At 43.5% G+C, this 19140-nt stretch overlaps 1 protein-coding gene across 1 annotated transcript in view; it reads right to left on the bottom strand.

Annotated features, from left to right (window-relative positions):
• LOC117524748 (sodium channel protein type 4 subunit alpha B-like) overlaps positions 1–19140 on the bottom strand; it is a 295022-nt gene that overhangs the window by 211348 nt on the left and 64534 nt on the right. Inside the window, exons 9-11 of the mRNA XM_034186600.1 lie at positions 6421–6562; positions 1219–1416; positions 860–1036 (exon numbers count right to left, since the gene is read on the bottom strand). Coding sequence (XP_034042491.1) covers positions 860–1036; positions 1219–1416; positions 6421–6562 — 517 coding nt within the window. The remainder of the gene's footprint in view (positions 1–859; positions 1037–1218; positions 1417–6420; positions 6563–19140) is intronic.

Here is a 19140-nt window from a genome sequence, read left to right as displayed (position 1 = left end):
GATGAGACTGGCTCTTTTTCTCCATTTTCATCAATTTCTCTGAAACCACTTAACGCATTTTGGGGAAACTTAGTGCAGAGGTGGGTTTTGGGTTGCAGAAGACTTTGGATAGTGGATCTGGATAATGGAGCAGATACACATTTTTTTCGCTCTTCTGACCTTTTTCTCTCACTTTTTTGCATTTATATTTTCATCAGTTTCTCAATTAAAATTACAGCATAAATCTCATTGATGTTCATAAATGGTTTTGTTGCATCACTGATTGTGTATATAAAAATATATTTATTTATGATGTATTCAGACACAAATCCATGGACATGATACATATGAAAGCAGTGTGTGGTCTGTGGGGATCCACAGGCTCTAGATTGGGTCGTGTTTATAAAATAGGTAGCTGACATTTTTCAAGGGTGGTAATAAATTATGCAAAGTTTTACCGGTAATAATGATTTTAACTGAAAGTGCAGGAATTTAAAATGAGAAGGTTTTGTGAATAATTGTATTCATTATTTGGCACATTTAGTTGATGTCATGTTTTACAACTGGAAAGGTTGAAATGTTTCCTTTGCTCAGAGTTTCTCTGGTTACCAGCGACTGATTAATGCTGATATCAACGTGCATTTTTCACTGTTCTTACCTAATATCTCTAATTTCTCCAAAAATATTCGTCCTATTAAATTTCTGTTTTTGCTGTGTTCATCCTTGACCCAAAATACAGAAACATACCAAACCGCATATGTCGGCTCTCCCCAGTTTGTCTGTGATTGAAGTTACACACACGTACACAGAGGCCATTTGGTTTTTAATATATAAATTATAATAAAAATTAAATTATACTTATTTTAAATAATGTCCTCACTTTTCCTCCATCTGTCATTTCCACCTGCAGCAGCTTCTCCTCAGAGACGTTCTCCTCCCCATCAGCCACGCCCATCAAGCGCTGCCTCCGATCGTCTATGCTGTCCAATGGCATGCCAAATGGCGAGAGGTCAGGTGACATCACTGAGTCGGAGTCCAGAGCCTTCTGGGCGGCAGTCTGGCAGTTGAGAAACAATGGGAGGAGCTTAAAGCTCATCCAGGCCTTCAGTACTCCCATGATGCATCTCTAGCAATAATATCTCCACCAATAATCTCACATTTATGTCGTGACCCCTTGACGTGTTTATGCCATGTGTGAAATCAACAAATTCAGATCAGAGCTGGATTTTATTCACTTACCTGCTGCTCTCTTTTCAGCTTCTCCATGGCCTGCTGGAACTCTTTTTCTTTCTGATAGGCCTCGGCGATGGCCGCCTGGTTCTGCTCTTCGTACGCCATGGCCACCACGGCCAGGATGAGGTTGATGAGGTAGAAGGATCCCAGAAAGATCACCACCACAAAAAACACCATGTAGGTCTTCCCTGCTGAACGTAGCGTCTGTAAAAATGTACATTTTTAAACAGCTGACAAGCTACTTAATCTGCATGCTACACCTTAGCATGCTAACTCTAGAGCCTGTTAGCCAACATTATTTTCACTTCCTAGCATGTTCCCTGGAGGTTAGTATTTCTTTGCATGTATGTACGCTGATATTATATAATCTCATAATGTCACTACTTAGCTCACTAATGTCTCTGTAAAATATCATATAAATCACTTCAGAAGTATGTTCTGGTTACCAAAACATGATTGTTGGATTTAAAAGTGTTTATTTTAAATCAGACTGAAGGACAGCTTTTTCCCAATGGCTGTGAAAAGACTTTTAGAAGAATATTGACTACTTGTATGGCACTGGGGATCACACTGCACTGTTTTTATTATTGCACCGGATATTCCCTCCACTGTTTTATTCTTTAAAATATGTATTTAATATTCATTATCTTATTTATACTGAGTTTTTAACAGACTATATATTTTATATGTGATAGTCTATTGTATATTGTAATTTATCTGTGAGGGAGCTGCTGCACAGGGGTGTTGCCGAATGACATTTCATTGTGTTTTTTATACAATGACAATAAAGCTTATTCAATTCAATTCAATTATTCAATTCAATTCAATTTTTACAAAATAGAAGAGAAAAAAATGCAAAACATAACACCATTTTTGATTATTGTGTTCAAGCAACCAACCAGCGTACAGCACGCTGTCATCACGCTGTCGTCACGCTGTCGTCACGCTGTCGTCACGCTGTCGTCACGCTGTCGTCACGCTGTCATCACGCTGTCGTCACGCTGTCGTCACGCAGATTGGCATTTGCTTTGTTGCATCACTCAGCAGTTTGTGCATGTGTGGTGTAAGTTATAATAAAGTTAATAAGTCCCTTCGGCTGCTCCCTTGTTTTGTACTTGCGGTCGCCACAGCAAATCTAAGGTGGATCTGCATGTTGAATTGACACAAGTTTCAAGGGCGCAGTTTAGAACTAGAAATTGGGGGGGACAAAGTGCGAGGCCCGCGGGGTCGAAGCCCATAGGCTGGCGGTCTGGGGTCCGTTTTAGGCCCCCAGAAGCCAACAGTTTCTAGATAAGCTCAGATTCATTCTGAGCATCCAGAACAGTAATTTTAATGTTTTGAGAAGACCATAAAGTGGACACCATTTGACTTATACAATCTGAAACTGTGGATATAAGTACTTTATTCTGAGAATAGCCAGCATTGATTTTATTAACATCCTGGTGTAAATAAGGTATCACCACATGTGTAGAACTCAAAAAGAATGATAGGTTGAGTTTTCATTAAAAAAAAAAAAAACAACTGCAATGTGGTAAAATGTATTCATAAATATGAAAGAACAGGCTCTTAATAATTATTAACTATCGCATACTGTATTTTGTTTCCTCAAGATTTGTTTTTGCATAAGTTTGAAAAAACAACAGATCATAAGTTTAGGATATTATCATGAATTTAATTTTCGAAGTGGCACTAATGACAACACTCATACTGAACAGAATTTCGCTTGCATAGACTGATTTTGGAGATCAAGCAATAATTGCAGATGGGCTTTCTGAGGTCCCAGATAGCTTTTCTGATTTCCTTTTCTAACTTTCAGAATTTAGTAAATTAGCATATGGTCCATTGATACTTATGTGTAGACACTAGTCCCTAGAGGCAACTATTTTTGGTTTCAAATCTGGGCAAATGCAGTCCTAGAAAATTCCGAATGTGACAAACAAGAAACAGGTGTTGGAAACAAGTCAGTGCTGCTAAAAATACAAACTTGCAGAAACAAAGATACTATTCTGACATGGTTTGTGCATAAGACTGACATAGCATGTTTCAAGTACACACATATATGTCAGAAGGTGGGGGGGTCATACCATATTCTGTCCCCCCAGGTTGAAAAGGTGGGGGGACATGCCCCCCCTATCCCCCACCAAATTGTGCCCATGACAAGTTTTATACCAGATACCCTTCCTGATGCAACTCCACATTACATAGAGAAATGTGGCATGGGTGGCATTCAAACCGGGAACCTTCCGCACTGAAACCAAGCGCACTAACCACTTGGCCACCACCGCTGCAAGTTCTAATAACATGAATAACATGACTTTATTCTGGGTCCTGTGGTTGTTTATTGGCCCTCCATCTGTGGTTAGCAGCTCTCCATTTCATCAGCAGGCCTCGGCATAGATGGAGCACCAATAACCAACCAGAATCATGTTACTGTATAATTAACAGCAAGTGTGGTTTCACCTGGTGGAAGACTTTGGCAAACATTCTCCATCAGCTTGTTTAGGTTTTCAGAAAAGTCCCGAAAATTTAAATATGTGTGTGAAAAGACTGCAAAGTACCATAAAACATTCCAGGTCTAATAGTTAAAAAACTGTCAACTGTCAATTAAAAATGGATCACAAAAAGTAAAAATGGACCAAATAAAGGGCTGCATTTCTATAGAACTTTTTCTTTCAAAGAAAGAAAAGGGGCAAATTCGATCCCAAGAAGACACTTGACTTGACCAATCATCCTGTATCTTAGCAACGAGGCGTTCACTGAACCAAACCGAATTACACTGAAGATCAGTGTGATGGTTAAAATGTAACAAACATTATAACATAAACGTTTTTATCTCGTTTTGGAGAAGATATCTGCACTTTTGGTTTATATCCAGCAGCTTCCTGTGCTTTGGTGCAAATCAATTGTTTCAGAGCAGATGAGCAGTCAGTGAACGCAGCATCAGTGCAGCCCCGTTGTGCAGAACACATCTGATCTGATGGGACATCGTGCTTTCATATTTTAACACAGGCACACATGCAGCCTCGCCTTCACCCCGCAGCACACGCACCCCCGTGCAGATCCTTTTGTTACCCGAGGCCAACATATGGCCATCGGGTATTTGGAAGACCCGGCGTCCACCCGTCTGTCTGTGTTCAGCATAACTCCAGTCCTCTTACTGCCACAGTCTTCAAATTCACATTCCTGGGACACAGACCTTGGACAAGTTCAAAGATGGCTAACCTTGACCTATTTTGAGAGGCATTTTAAGACGTTAAAATGTCACATTCTATACCTAATTTTATGGCATGATCTCGCGGATGTTAGTGCGTGATCATGGTGACGTCGCTTTCTGCTATTGCTGGGTGCTAACTTTGCTTCCTTTTTTAGCTAGAAATAACACATTTCTCATATATTATGTAAAAGCTAACAAGAAATAACCACTTCTAAAACTGAAACCACTGTGTTTGGAACCTGATAACACCTCTGGAAGGATTTACAAACCATTTGATGGACATTAATGTGGTGATCATTGCCTGCATTTTGAGAGCCAAATTTTGTGAAGTAGTGTTAATATGTTACATAACTAGATAATCAGCTAAAAGTTCAATAAAATGGTTTGAAAATGATTTTTCAAAAAAAAAAACATATCGACACTGGATCAGATCTAATCAAAATAATCAATTCTGAATCTTAAGAATCTGAATCGATACCCAGCCCTACTTTGCATGGTTGGTGATGATGATGCTTGCTTTTTTTAAAACTTTAAAACTTTTATTATTAATTTGGCACAACTGTGTAGCTATAAATGACTGTTCAATTCAATTTATTCAGTTTATATCGCACCAAATCACAACAAAGCTGTTTGACAAGAGTCTGGCTGCTGTGTTTAACAGAAAAGTGTGTGTGGGTCCTCAGAAAAAGAACGGCAGCTTTATTTACAGCTACATCCATCCACCTGTCGCTCACTCATCCCGTCACCAACACCAGCTCTGCCAGAGGCGGATCCAGACCTTTATAGGGGCTGAGGCCCCAGTCCTGGTTTCTCCTGACACCACACTGACTTTAGGGTCGTGTTGACGTTTCACCCTCCACTTGTTTTGGATTTTACTTTTACTCAATACTTTTACTTAAAGTATATCTTATATGAGAAATTTACTTTTGATACTTAAGTACAGAAAATGTGGGATACTTTAAGACTCAAGTAAAATTTTTAAAGGAGACTTTAACTTTTACTAAAGTAATTTTATGGTAAGATACTTGTACTTTTACTTGAGTATCACTTTGAGGTACTTTATACAGGACTGTTTTAAAAACTTTTATTGTTGCCACTGTTATTTACCATGTGATTATTTATTTATTTATTTTATGTCTTTGTACAGCACTTTGGTCAACTTTGTTATTTTTAAATGTGCTCTATAAATAAACTGGATTGGATTGGACTGCGTCTGATCACTGGAAAGGTCTGATTTTCGAGATGTCGTCCAAGATGGTCACCAAATCTTTCAAATCCCAATTACACCTACATTATTTACCCTAAACAAGAATTTTTGGTGCCAAACCCCATGTTTTGGGGATCTAGGAATCCAATGACTATTTTCATGATCATGTGATCATGTGATAAATGGGCTTCCTTAGGAGGGTGGCTGGTGATAGGGTGAGACGTTTGGTCGTCCATGGGGAGCTGGGAGTAGAGCTGCTGCTCCTTCGTGTTGAAAGGATCCAACTGAGGTGGTTTGGGCATCTGGTAAGGATGCCTCCTAGGTCCTCCCTAGGGAGGTGTTCCAGGCACGTCCATCTGGGAGGAGACTCAGGGGAAGACCCAGGACTGGAGAGATTATATCTCCACACTGGCCTGGGAACGCCAGTCTGGGTCCCCTGCCGCCAAACCACAAAAATGCCCACAACATACTGACTCCACTTATTAATGATGTTCTGTTTTGCAGCTTTTCAGGCCTGAACCTGCTAACTTCTTAAAACAAGGGACCTGCCCCATCTGTCCTGAAGACTTGGCGTCTGATGTTTTATTAAAGAAAACTTTAAAAATGAATTGCAAAAATAACAAAGACAAATTTAGTATTAATCATTAATCAATCACAGGTGTACGTGTGATGGCTTTTTTGTAAAGCACAAAATAAAACACGTGCTACTGTCTCACGGTCAGAACACTACTGCTGTAAAATTAGTCAACAAAAGGATAAATCTGGTCACTCTGGAATGACGGCTTACCTGGTGGTAGAGGTTTTCCCAGTAATCTTGGGTCATCAGGCGGAACAGGGACAGAAAGGCCCACCCAAAGGTGTCGAAACTGGTGTAGCCGTAGTTTGGATTTCTTCCCGTCTTCATGCATACAAAACCATCTGGACACTTTCTGCAACACACAAGACAAGACAAATATCAGCCAGTAGAGTGTACTGCAAAAACTTTTAAATTACTCTGTTACCCTCTGCACCAGCCAAGCAGGGTATCATAATCAGTCCTGTGTGTGTGTGTGTGTGTGTGTGTGTGTGTGTGTGTGTGTGTGTGTGTGTGTGTGTGTGTGTGTGTGTGTGTGTGTGTGTGTGTGTGTGTGTGTGTGTGTGTGTGTGTGTGTGTGTGTGTGTGTGTGAACAAGATAACTAAAAACTAGTCGAACAGATTTTCACCAAATTTGGTGGGAATATTACCTGGGCAAAGCAGATTATCTTTTGGAGAGGGTGGCACACAGGTCAAGCTGATGGTCCACAAAACAATGGAGCAAAAAAATGTATTTTCTGCTATATCTCCACAACCAATAGGGTTCGAGGGATGATCTAAAGTTTATATTGATAAGGCTGATCGCCAGCTAAGACAAAAGAATAAACTGTGTCCAGACACAGATCATGCAGGTCGAAACCTTTCTGTTTGAAAATGTGCATTTTGGACCGGTTCTGAGTTCTTTAAGTCCCGCTGAAGAAGACAGACCGAGCACAACCAGAGTGTGAGAAGAATCCTAGTCTGAGCTTCTTGAGGACTTTGAGGATCCTGTTTTGCTGATTATATACGTCGTGTTTGTGTGGTTTGGAGAATCAGTAATCACAGCTCAGGGCGCCGCGCGCGCAGTGGGCGGAGGAACATTCTGGAAGCTGAGACATTTCAATCATGAAATTCAAAAACAGCGTCCGTCCCCCATCTTCACCTCTTCGCTTTATTTTCTGACACAGACACCAGCTTCCACATCAGTGTTTACGACCACAGGCTTGTTACCACCGTGAGACTGGGACCCGCCCACACGTGTCACTGCGGAGACGGAACAGACGTCGCAGGAACGACATTTGTCATAAATGATATTCCACATTCATATCCTATCACATCCATCACTGCCCACGCCGTCACATCTGATCCCCTGATACACAGCAGCACCACCGGAACCGTGAGACGCAGCAGGACCGCCAGACCCCAACAACAAAGAGGTCAAAGGTCACATGCCGGATGTGTCCTCCCCTTCCCCCAGGTCAGAAATATGCTCAGCAACAATGGACTGCATTTATATAGAGCTTTTCCATCTACATCAGAAGCTCAAAGCACTTTACAATAATGCCTCACATTCACCCATTCACACAGGCACACTCACACACCAATGTCAGGGTGCTGCCACACAACGTGCTCACTACACCCCGGGAGCAACTGGGGGATGATGACTAGTGATGTACCAGTCAGGCTGGGGTTTGAACCGAGGATCCTCTGGTCTCAAGCCCAATGCTTATCCACTAGACCATCACCTCCCCCCCGTATGATCAGATTACTGAATAAAATGTTTAAAGTTTTGAACAACAAAATACCTACAGTGCATGTGCAAAGTCTTCACAACGCTTCACTTTTTCCACATTTTGTTATGTTACAGCTTTATTCCAAAATGAAGTAAATTTAGTTTTTCCCTCAAAATTCTACTCACAACACCCCATAATGACAACATGAAAAAGTTTTATTTTTTAAAAATGTATTAAAAATAAAAAACTAAGAAATCACGCGTACATAAGTATTCACAGCCTTTGCTCAATACTTTGTTGATGGACCATTGGCAGCAGTTCCAGCCTCAAGTCTTCTTGAATATGATGCAACAAGCTTGGTGCATCTATCTTTGGGTAGTTTGGTCCATTCCTCTTTGCAGCACCTCTCAAGCTCCATCAGGTTGGATGGGGAGCGTCTGTACACAGACATTTTCAGATCTCTCCAGAGATGTTCAGTTGGATTCAGGTCTGGACTCTGGCTGGGCCACTCAAGGACTTTCACAGAGTTTGATATCTTGGCTGTGTGCTTAGAGTCAATGTCCTGCTGAAAGATGAACTGTTGCCCCAGTCTGAGGTCAAGAGCGCTCTGGAGTAGGGCTGTCACGATTAGGAATTTCTGGAGACGATTAATTGTCAGGCAAATAATTGTGACTGATGATTATATTGCCTATTTTTTTTCTTTTTTTCCCCCCTTCTTTATATTCTACTATCGTAGTATGATTACACAACTCTGGAAGAACGTTTGGCTTTTGTGAATGGAGAAACTGGGAATAGTACAACATTTTTATTTTTATCTTCATTTTACATATAGTCCCAACTTTGTTTCTGTTGAATTTCTGAAATTACAGAACTGCTATAAAGAACAGTGTGAACATTTTATTGTGTTTTAAAACTTTGTGGAGCAAACACCAAACTCTTCTAAAGAAAAACACCTGGACATGTTCAGGAAAACTGATACAAACTTAACAGAACAATGCAGGCTGATTACACTCCCCACGTTTTTTTTTTTTTTTTTTTTTTTGTATAAATAAATCAGAATACAATAAGAGGCAACTCACTTTGAAATAATTAAAACATATAGCTGCAGCTTAATAACTTTGAAAAACAAAAGAAATCAGCAGCTTGTATTTTTATTCTGACTCCAGTTCATTTTAGTGTGATGAAGTCATCCTTTTTTCCTCATCTGTCACGTTTTGTGCTTGAACACTACATTAACCTCAAGATTGAACAAATACATACCTCTGGAAAATAAACAGCTGTTAAAGTTCAGCTGTTTGTGATCTGTGCCTCTGAACAGCTTCTCCACAGCAGGGTTTTTTTTAAACCCGTGTGTGTAATTTTTGCTCAGTTCATTTATATATTCTCATTTTTAAGGATGTTTTAAGGATATTTGACCGTTTATTTCATCTTGTGATCTCACAAATTCAGTATACGACGCGCACATGGTGTGAACAGGTCGGTACCATCAGAACCACACATGTAGAGAAAGTACAGAGAGTAAAGACAGCTCCACAGTTGTTGTTTTTTAAAAACATGTTCAGTCAGGTTAAAATCCTCTCTCTGCTCTGCGCTCACTGTCTTAAGTGCACTGATGGTTCACAGCAGAACATAACGTCTCGTGCCTCCGTTCAGGAATGTCTCTCCCTCGCAGCGAGTTGACTCCGCTCGCGCACATACACACGTACACTCTTAGCTGTCCATCGTGTCCGATGATGACTCTTATTCCAAAGGGGGTGGGGGTTGGGGGAGGGGTAGGGTCAATGTTGTTGCCTTTGTTGCCACCTCATGTGGCTATGGAGGCCGATTTTGGAGCCGCACACTCTTCCACAGATGGAGCAGGCATGTCCTGATGTTTGAGAGGAGTTTTCTTCTGCCTGATGGTGTCGTTGTGCACGTCTTGTGGTCCTCCTTTCAATAAAGATGTTATTTATTTGCTCAGTAGTTTTCTTGCAGGTCTTTCTCCAGGTTGGTCTGTTAGCAGCTAGGTTCTTGAGGTGACCAGGGTTGATGTTGCAACGTCTCAGGAGTTCTTTCGTATAATCCTTGTAGCGCCTCTTCTGGCCACCAGGAGCCCGCTTTGACTCAAGTAGTTGCCTGTAGAGGACTTGATGTGGGAGACGATATCCAGTCATGCAGATGGTGTGGCCAACCCAGCGTAGATGTCTGTTGGCCAAAGCTGCCTCCATGGTGATGGTGCCAGTCGTACTCAGGGTGTCAGTGTGGGGGATCCGGTCTTCCCAGGTCAGATTGAGTATTTTTTGTAGACATCTGATGTGAAACATCTCCAGGCTTTTTATATGGTGTCTGTATGGGGTCCATGTTTCTGCACCATACAGCAAGGTGGAGACACAGACTGCGTTGTAGAAGACAACTTTGGTGCTGATTTTCAGATTTTTGTTTCCAAACACTCTTTTCCGGAGGTGGCCAAAAACAAACGAGGCTTTAGTAATCCGATTATGTATTTCATTGTTAAGACAAGTGTCAGCAGAAACTGTGGAGCCTAGGTAAGTGAAATGGGGAACAATGCTGAGTGGACTTCCACTGATATGAAAGCTAGCAGGTGAGGGAGATTCAGTGCAAAGTTGAGCCATGACCTCAGTTTTTTTGGTGTTAACCTGAAGACCAAAGGATTGATATAGAGCTGAGATGGTGTCCAGAGCGTGCTGCATAGACTTTGGGCTGTGTGCCAGGATAGCACAATCGTCTGCATACTGGAGTTTATGGATGTGGTATGTTGATGTCTTTGTGTGAGCCTGGAGCCATCTGATGTTAAAGAGGCTACCGTCGAGGCAGTATTCCAGGTCCACACCATGTTTGTACTGCAGGGCATGGTGGAGCAAGCGGGTGACTGCTGAGAGAAAGAGACTGAAAAGTACTGGTGCCAGGACACAGCCTTGCTTCACCCCGACATTGACAGTGAAGGGCTCAGACTGGAGTCCTCCCATGACAACTCTGGCTTGCATTCCATCGTGTAGTTGCTTTAAGATAGAGAGGAACTTGGGTAGCACACCAAGTTTGTGGAGTTGTTTCCAAAGCATGCCACGATTTATGGTGTCAAATGCTTTGCTGAGGTTGATAAATGCAACATAAAGGTCTCTGTGCTGCTCTCTACTTTTTTCAAGTAGTTGCCGCAGAACAAATATCATATCAGTTGTGGATCTGGACTTTCGGAAGCCACACTGCGTTTCAGGTAGAGTACATTCTGAGATGTACTCCACCAGTCGAGACAACATGATTTTTGCGAGTACTTTGCCTGCTGTGGAGAGAAGGGACATTCCACGACTCTTTCCACAGTCTGCTCTGTCCCCTTTCTGCTTGTAGAGGACAATGATGTTAGCATCCTTCCAGTCCTGGGGTACTATCTCAGATTTCCAAATTTGGGTGATTAGAAGGTGTACACGATATGTGAGGAGATAACCTCCATGTTTGAACACCTCTGCTGGGATACCATCATGTCCTGGGCTTTTGTTGCTTTTTAAGCTCCTGATGGCCTTGGATGTTTCACTGAAGTCAGGAGGGGTGTCTAAGTGTTGCATCTGAGGCATAACTGGTGCCTTGTCAAGGATGTTGGGATCTGCAGGGTTGGTGTGATTAAGTATACTTTCAAAGTGACTGGCCCAGCGGTCAAGGATCTCTTGGCGGTCTTTGAGAAGACTGTCTCCAGCAGCAGTTCGGACAGGGGTGAATATCTGCTTCCTTGGACCATATAAGGCTTTGATGGCATCGTAGAAGCCGTGAGTGTCATTGCAATCAGCAAGGTGTTGAATCTCTTTTGCTTTTTCCAACCAGGTGTCTTCCATGGTCCTCAGTGCCAGTTGTGCTTTGGCTCGAGCCTTAGCGAAGTTAGATTTTAAGCTGGGGCATTGTGGGTTAGAAAATAGAGCTTTGTGAGCCTGCTGTTTTCCTTGTAGAACCGTGTGGATATGAAAGGAGTTGTTGTCAAACCAGTCTTGATGCTGTTTGGTCTTGGTGCCTAGGGCTTTTGATGCTGCAGAGTGGATAGCTACAGACAGAGCTGGCCAGTCATTGGCATCAGTGTCCTCCTGGATATGGGAAAGGTTGCAGGCAAGGTGACGTCAGAGGTTGGCAATGGTGTCTGGGTTGGAGTGTTCAGTCTTTTCTTTGGGGCAGTCTTAGGGCGACAAGGAGGAGTGTTCAGGTGTAGTTTGGATCTGACCATGCGGTGGTCAGTCCAGCACTTCGCCCCGCGCATGGCTCTGGTGATGGTCACGTCCTGTCTGTCTCTTTGGCGGACAATGACGTAGTCCAGGAGATGCCAGTGCTTAGATCTGGGGTGTTGCCAGGTGGTTTTGAGATGTTTCTTCATATGGAAGATGATGTTTGTAATGAGCAGCTGGTGTTCTGCACAGAGGGATAGCAGCCGATGCCCATTGCTTTTCATTTTCCCTACTCCTTGCTGTCCAATGACCTTGTTCCAGATTAGATGTTCAGTATCCACTCTAGCATTGAAGTCACCCATAAGGAGGAGTTTGTCTGTAGCAGGGATTTTCTGGATGACTGCATCAAGGCTCCTGTAGAAGTCTTCTTTCAATGTGATATCTGCGTCCAGGGTTGGTGCATAAGCGCTGATGATGGTGACAAAGCGTTTCTTAGCAAGAGGAACACACCACGTCATGAGTCGCTCGCTGATGTCAACAGGGGATTCTGGGATATTCTGCAGCAGTTTGGTTTTCACAGCAAAACCCACACCGTGGATACGACGTGTGCCTTCAGGAACCCCTTTCCAGAAAAAGGTGTAGCCTGCACCCACTTCTGTCAGGGAGTCCTCACCATGCAACCTGGTTTTTCGGCCGCAATAAGGGATGCTCTGATGGCTGCAGCTGGCCATCCAGAGTATTGGGGGAGCAGACAATTTTTAGACCACCTTTTCCAGGTCCTTCCCCGTCAGGGGTGAGCAGTGTGGAGCTGCTCAGTCACAGTGAAAGCTGCCGAGGTGATGCACTGCCCCATCCCGCAACACAACGACTGTCACTCCACTGCTGCCTGTGTGCATGGTTTGACTAGGCACTCCCAGCCACATCCTTGGCCTGTGCCTGCCGCCATTCCACATCGCCACAGGGCTTTGGTGGGGGGCTTGGGGGGTGGGGTAGACAGGAAAGGGAATGGATGGAACAAGGAGCTTGCACAAGGGAAGAGATTAGGGTGAGGGTAGGGGTGCGCAGTCCTTACTCCCACCATTCTTCACTCAAACAGAGTAGCTTCCAGTGGCATGAGGAACTCACGACGACCTTCACTCTGGTTTGAGCTGCAGAGGACTGCCAGTAATCCAGTCTGCTGGGTTCCGCCTATTGCCTGTCCCCACCTGCAGATTTGTGTTCAGGGTTTACTCCCCTAGCCTTCATCCGCCTTCCCAGCCATTGTGGTACGTCATTACTGTTGCAAATCCTCCAGCTGTTCCACCGTTGAGGTCTTTCCTATTTACCCATAGTTGGGACAGGGGTTGACGGGCAGCAGGGCGTATCCACACTAGAGCGGGCCTGCATGCCGCGTCTCTGGGGCCCCCTGCTACTCTGAGATCCCATACAGCTTTGCCTGGAACCGCAAGGTACCAGTTACCGTGTGTGGCCATGAGGAGGTGTGTACGGGTCTTGGCAATGGAGAGGCTGTGTACCGGCAGAGGAGACTTACGCACTCGGCTCCTCTTTTCGCCTCCCTCCCCCGGGAAGGTGGCTAGTCGGTGGCCGTAGCTGAAAGCAGAAAGCAGCAAGCAGAAGCGACATGCAGCATGCGCTAACCTGCAAGCACTAGTTCTACTCCAACACTACTGCACTGACGCATCACATGCCCTGTGTTTACACACACACATACACACACACACCACACACACACACACACACACACACACACAGCTCCTTCGGTAAACTACCCATTTTAAACGGCTTTGAATAAGACAGCCACTGTTTTAAACGGCCGTCTTATACAAAATTTGAACATCCAAATGACAGCAGGACACCTACCTAAAACTATGAATGGAGAGGAAAAACAAAAACTTAAAAATAAATAAAATAAATGACTCGTCAAATACTAAATTAGTTGTTAATGATTTCAAATCGTCAGTGTAGTCGTGACTAGTCGACTAGTCGTGGCAGCCCTACTTAAAACCGAAATGCATCCACAGCGGTGCCGTGGTATGTGGCTTTGTAACCAGAACCTCCTCACGCTCCGCGTTATTATCCAAGCCTCGCTAGCCATCCGACCATGACGAGAGGAAACAGAGTGAATGAGGCAGCGTGCGGCTGCTGCTGCATGATGACGTCAGATTCTGAGTCCTTTTATGCAACTTTGTGGATAAAATAAGTAATTCACGGTAATTGCGATTATGAAAAATATTTGCGAATATGAAAAATAATCGCGATTGGCAAATATTGTAATAATTGTGACTGCCCTACTCTGGAGTAGGTTTTCATCCAGGATGTCTCTGTACATTGCTGCATTCATCTTTCCCTCAATCCTGACTAGTCTCCCAGTTCCTGCTGCTGAAAAACACCCCCACAGCATGATGCTGCCACCACCATGCTTCACTGATGGGATGGTGCAAAAGGCCGAGGTGTTGTGCACCAAGGTATTAACAGGTGTTTAGCTGTCTGAGGTAGTGTAGGTAACGTTAATATGCAGGAAGCAGCAGAGCTACAGTGCTCCACCAGAACTCAACAGCCTCACTGCCTTTGGGAAGAAGCTGTTTCTCAGTCTGGTGGTTCCACACCTGATGCTCCACAGCCTCCTGGCCGAAGGAAGAGGAACAAACATTGTGCTTGCTGAGTGGGTGGGGTCTTTTTTGATGCTGGAGGCCCTTTTCCTGTGTCTAGTTGTATAAATGTTCATGATGGTGGGTAGTCTGCCTCCCACAATCATTTGCAGAGCCTTCTTGTCCACTGCAGAACAGTTGCTGTACCACACAGTGAGGCAAGAGCACGTAACACTCTCCACCATGCGCCTTCAAAAGGCCTCCAGACCAGAACTGTCAAGTTCAGCGTTCCACAGCCTCCTGAGGAAGTACAGGTGCTGGTGCACCTTCTTGACCAGGACTGAGGTGTTGTTGCTTCTGGTGAAGTTGTTGGTGATTTTCACACCCAGATACCTGAAGGTGTCTACTGCTTCCACAGCTGCTCCTCCGATGTTTGGGGGTGGGTGGGGGAGCTAGGTTTCTGTTCCTCAAAGTCCATGATCATCTCCTTCGTCTTCTTCACATTGATGCAGAGGTTGGTTGTTGTCAAAGTGTAGCTGGAGTCATTACTGTTGCTGATGCATCTCATCATTCACGCAAAAAAGTTCAATCTTTGTCTCATTAGACCAGAGAATTTTGTTTCTCATGGTCTGAGAGTACTTTAGGTGCCTCTGTGGAGAAGGTTCTCCTCTCTCCACAGAGGAATGCTGCAGGTCTGACAGAGTGACCATCAAGTTATTGGTCACCTCCATGGCTAATTTAATTTAATTAATTTATTTCATTTATATAGCGTCAAATCACAACAAAGTTGCCTCAAGGTGCTTCACACAAGTAAGGTCTAACGTTACTAACCCCCAGAGCAAGAAGACAGGCGACAGTGGTAAGAAAAAACTCCCTCTGATAATTTGAGGAAGAAACCTCAAGCAGACCAGACTCAAAGGGGCAACCCTCTGCTTGGGTCATGCTACAGACACAACAGACAATACAGGAAATTATATAGGAAATTTTGTGAGATTTTGGAAGTCAGTGCTGGTGCACAAGACGGGAGGCCTGCAGAAGAATTCAATTCAATTTAATTCAAATCAATTTATTCATTTTATATAGCGCCAAATCACAACAGAGTCGTCTCAAGACACTTCACACAAAACAATTCAGAAAACAAAATAAAATGAAAAAAAAAAAAAGATTTAAAAAGCACAATAAAAGGGTAAAGCAAAGTAAAAGCATAGAAACATACTATACCAGTATGCTAGCCATACGAAAGGGAAAATAAGTGCGTCTTGTGTCTGGACTTCAAAGTCTCTACAGAATCTGACTGTTTTATTGACACAGGGAGATCATTCCACAAAACAGGGGCACGATAAAAGAAAGCTCTGTGACCCGCAGACTTTTTATTCACCCTAGGGACACAAAGTAGTCCTGCACCCTGAGAACGCAGAGCCCAGGCCGGTACATAGGGTTTAATTAGATCAGCTAAGTAGGGAGACAGGAAGCCAGTGAAGAGAAGCCAAAATGGGTGTAATGTGGTCAAACTTTCTGCATCCTGTCAAACATCTGGCAGCAGCATTTTGAACCAGTTGGAGACTCCTAATGCTGGACTGCGGTAAACCAGAAAATAGAACATTGCAGGAGTCCAATCTAGAAGAGACAAACACATGAATCAGGGTCTCAGCATCAGCCATAGACAGGATGGGAGGAATCTTCACTATATTTCGCAGGTGGAAGAAAGCAGTCATAATATTTCTAATGTGGAGGTCAAAGGACAACGTAGGATCAAAATTACCCCAAGGTTCCCCACTTTGTCAGTGTGATGTATGACACACAAGCCTAGGCTGAGCGTTAACTGGTCAAATTGATGCCGATGTCTTACTGGACCAAGAACCATCATTTCGGTCTCATCAGAGTTTAAAAGTAGGAGGTTTCTAGATATCGAGCTTCTCACTGATGCAAGGCAATCTTCTAAGGATTTTATGTGAACGAGATCACCAGCAGTTATCGGCATGTATAACTGAGTATCATCAGCACAGTAGTGAAAGGTAATCCCAAAACATCACAATATGTGCCCAAGGGGTGCTATATAAAGGGAAAAAAGCAGGGGGCCTAAGACAGACCCCTGAGGAACCCCAAATTTCATGTCACTAAGGTTAGAGGTAGCGTTACTGTACAAAACATAGTGAGAACAACTGGGCAGGTATGACGTCAACCACATAAGGGCACTCCCAGTAATCCCAAAATGATTTTCCAGCCTATCAAGTAGAATATGATGATCCACTGTATCAAATGCAGCACTGAGATCTAACAGCACCAGAACCATAGTGGTGTCTGAATCCAATGTAAGCAGAAGATCATTCACCACTTTAGTGAGAGCCGTCTCTGTGGAATGATATTTTCTAAAAGCAGACTGCAGTGGCTCAAAGAGATTATTCTCAGTCAGATAGTCTACGAGCTGCCGTGACACCACCTTTTCCAGAATTTTAGAGAAAAATGATAGATTTGATATCGGCCAATAGTTTTTCAATACACTAGGGTCAAGATTAGATTTATTAAGTAATGGTTTAATCACTGCAGATTTGAAACATTTAGGAACAGATCCAGAAGTTAAAGAGAGATTAATAATTTCCAGCACAGTCGGCCCAAGAGTGGACCACAGGTCCCTAAACAGTTTTGTTGGTATAGGATCAAATAAACAGGTTGTGCTTTTTGTAGATGTTCCGAGTTTTGTCAGCATGCCTAGTGAGATACTATCAAATTCTGTAAATCTAGGTAATACCTCAGTAATGACGCCCACCTCAATAGCAGGGTGTAGTGGCTGGGTTATGGCATGCTGGGATATGTTTAACCTATTGTCTTCTATTTTCTTCTCAAAGTAATCCAAGAAATCTTGTGCTGTAAAAGGAGAGCGAACTACAGGTGGTTCTCCATGAATAAGTGTTGCCACCATGTCGAACAAGAACTTTGAGTTATGCTTGTTTCTGTGTAGGCTCTCAGTTGTCCAGGTGGTTTCCATAGTAGAGAAGCTTGAATCTTCGACTGGACTGGGTTGCTTGACACGAGGACGTTTCGCTTCAAATCGCAGAAGCTTCCTCAGCTAAAATTCTTGCTCTGGTGGTCTGACTTCTGTCTTGACTCTTGTAGAGAAGAATAATCAAGAAGTCACAAAAGCTGGAGTTTTAAACCTAACCCGACCCCTCCTACCGAGAGGCAGACTGCTATAGGCTAGTGACTAAACAATCGTTCTAATTAGCACCTATTGTGCTCTAGTTAGCACCCTCCTAATGACAGGGCAGCTGTCCCTCCTAATGATGGGACGGACCTTCTCCTGATGACTCCCTTGATGACTCTGCTGATGACGTGAATGACTCATTACCATGAACAAAAGACTGAAACTGCTTTGACCTGAGTGCCCCATTGTAAACAGGGGATAAAGAGGGAAGGGCTAAAGAACAACAACTTGTACGGAAAGCCCTCACAGTATGTGGGTACCCACGATGGTCCCTGGATAAAGTGCAGAAGTCCCAGAGAACAAAGAGACCAGACAGACAGGAGACGGAGACAAGAAGAAGAGGAGTGTCTCTCCCTTATTTAGCAGGAGTAAGGGAAAAACTACAGAGGATCTTCAGACAGCACAAAATCCCAGTTTACTTTAAACCGGTTAACACCTTGAGACAGAAATTAGTTCACCCTAAGGGCAGGATCCCTAGTTACAAACAGAGCAATGTAGTGTATTCTGTCAGATGTCAGGAAAACTGTAAGGAACACTACATAGGTGAGACTAAGCAACCTTTACATAAAAGGCTATACCAGCACCTCAGAGAGGGCGCCAGTGGACCTCAGTCTGCAGTTCATCTCCACCTTAAAGACACTAACCACACGTTTGAGGACAAGGAAGTTAAAATATTAGCCAGAGAGAAAAAATGGTTTGAGAGAGGGGTCAAGGAGCCATTCTTTGTAAACATTTGAAACCCAGCCTTAACCGGGGAGGGGGGTCTGAGACACGCTTTGTCCCCTGTTTACAATGGGGTACTCAGGTCAAAGCAGTTTCAGTCTTTTGTTCATGGTAATGAGTCGTTCACGTCATCAGCAGAGTCGTCAAGGGAGCCATCAGGAGAGGGTCCATCCCATCATTAGGAGGGACAGCTGCCCTGTCATTAGGAGAGTGCTACCTAGAGCACAATAGGTGCTAATTAGAGCTAATGTTTAGTCACTAGCCTATAGCAGTCTGCCTCTCGGTAGGAGGGGTCGGGTTACGTTTAAAACTCCAGCTTTTGTGACTTCTTGATTATTCTTCTCTACAAAAGTCAAGATAGAAGTCAGACCACCAGAGCAAGAATTTTAGCTGAGGAAGCTTCTGCAATTTGAAGCGAAACGTCCTCGCGTCAAGCAACCCAGTCCAGTCAAAGATTCAAGCTTCTCTACTTTTGAGTTATGCTTGTTTTTGTTGCTCAAATTAGAGTAATAGGTCCGCTTTGTAGCCAGTAATGCATGCTTATAGTCTAAGATAGCATCACGCCACGG

The sequence above is a fragment of the Thalassophryne amazonica genome, chromosome 1, assembly GCF_902500255.1.
Source record: "Thalassophryne amazonica chromosome 1, fThaAma1.1, whole genome shotgun sequence".
Taxonomy (NCBI): domain Eukaryota; kingdom Metazoa; phylum Chordata; class Actinopteri; order Batrachoidiformes; family Batrachoididae; genus Thalassophryne; species Thalassophryne amazonica.
The sequence above is the reverse complement of the archived record's forward strand: the minus strand, read 5'-3'. Positions and strand labels throughout refer to the sequence as shown.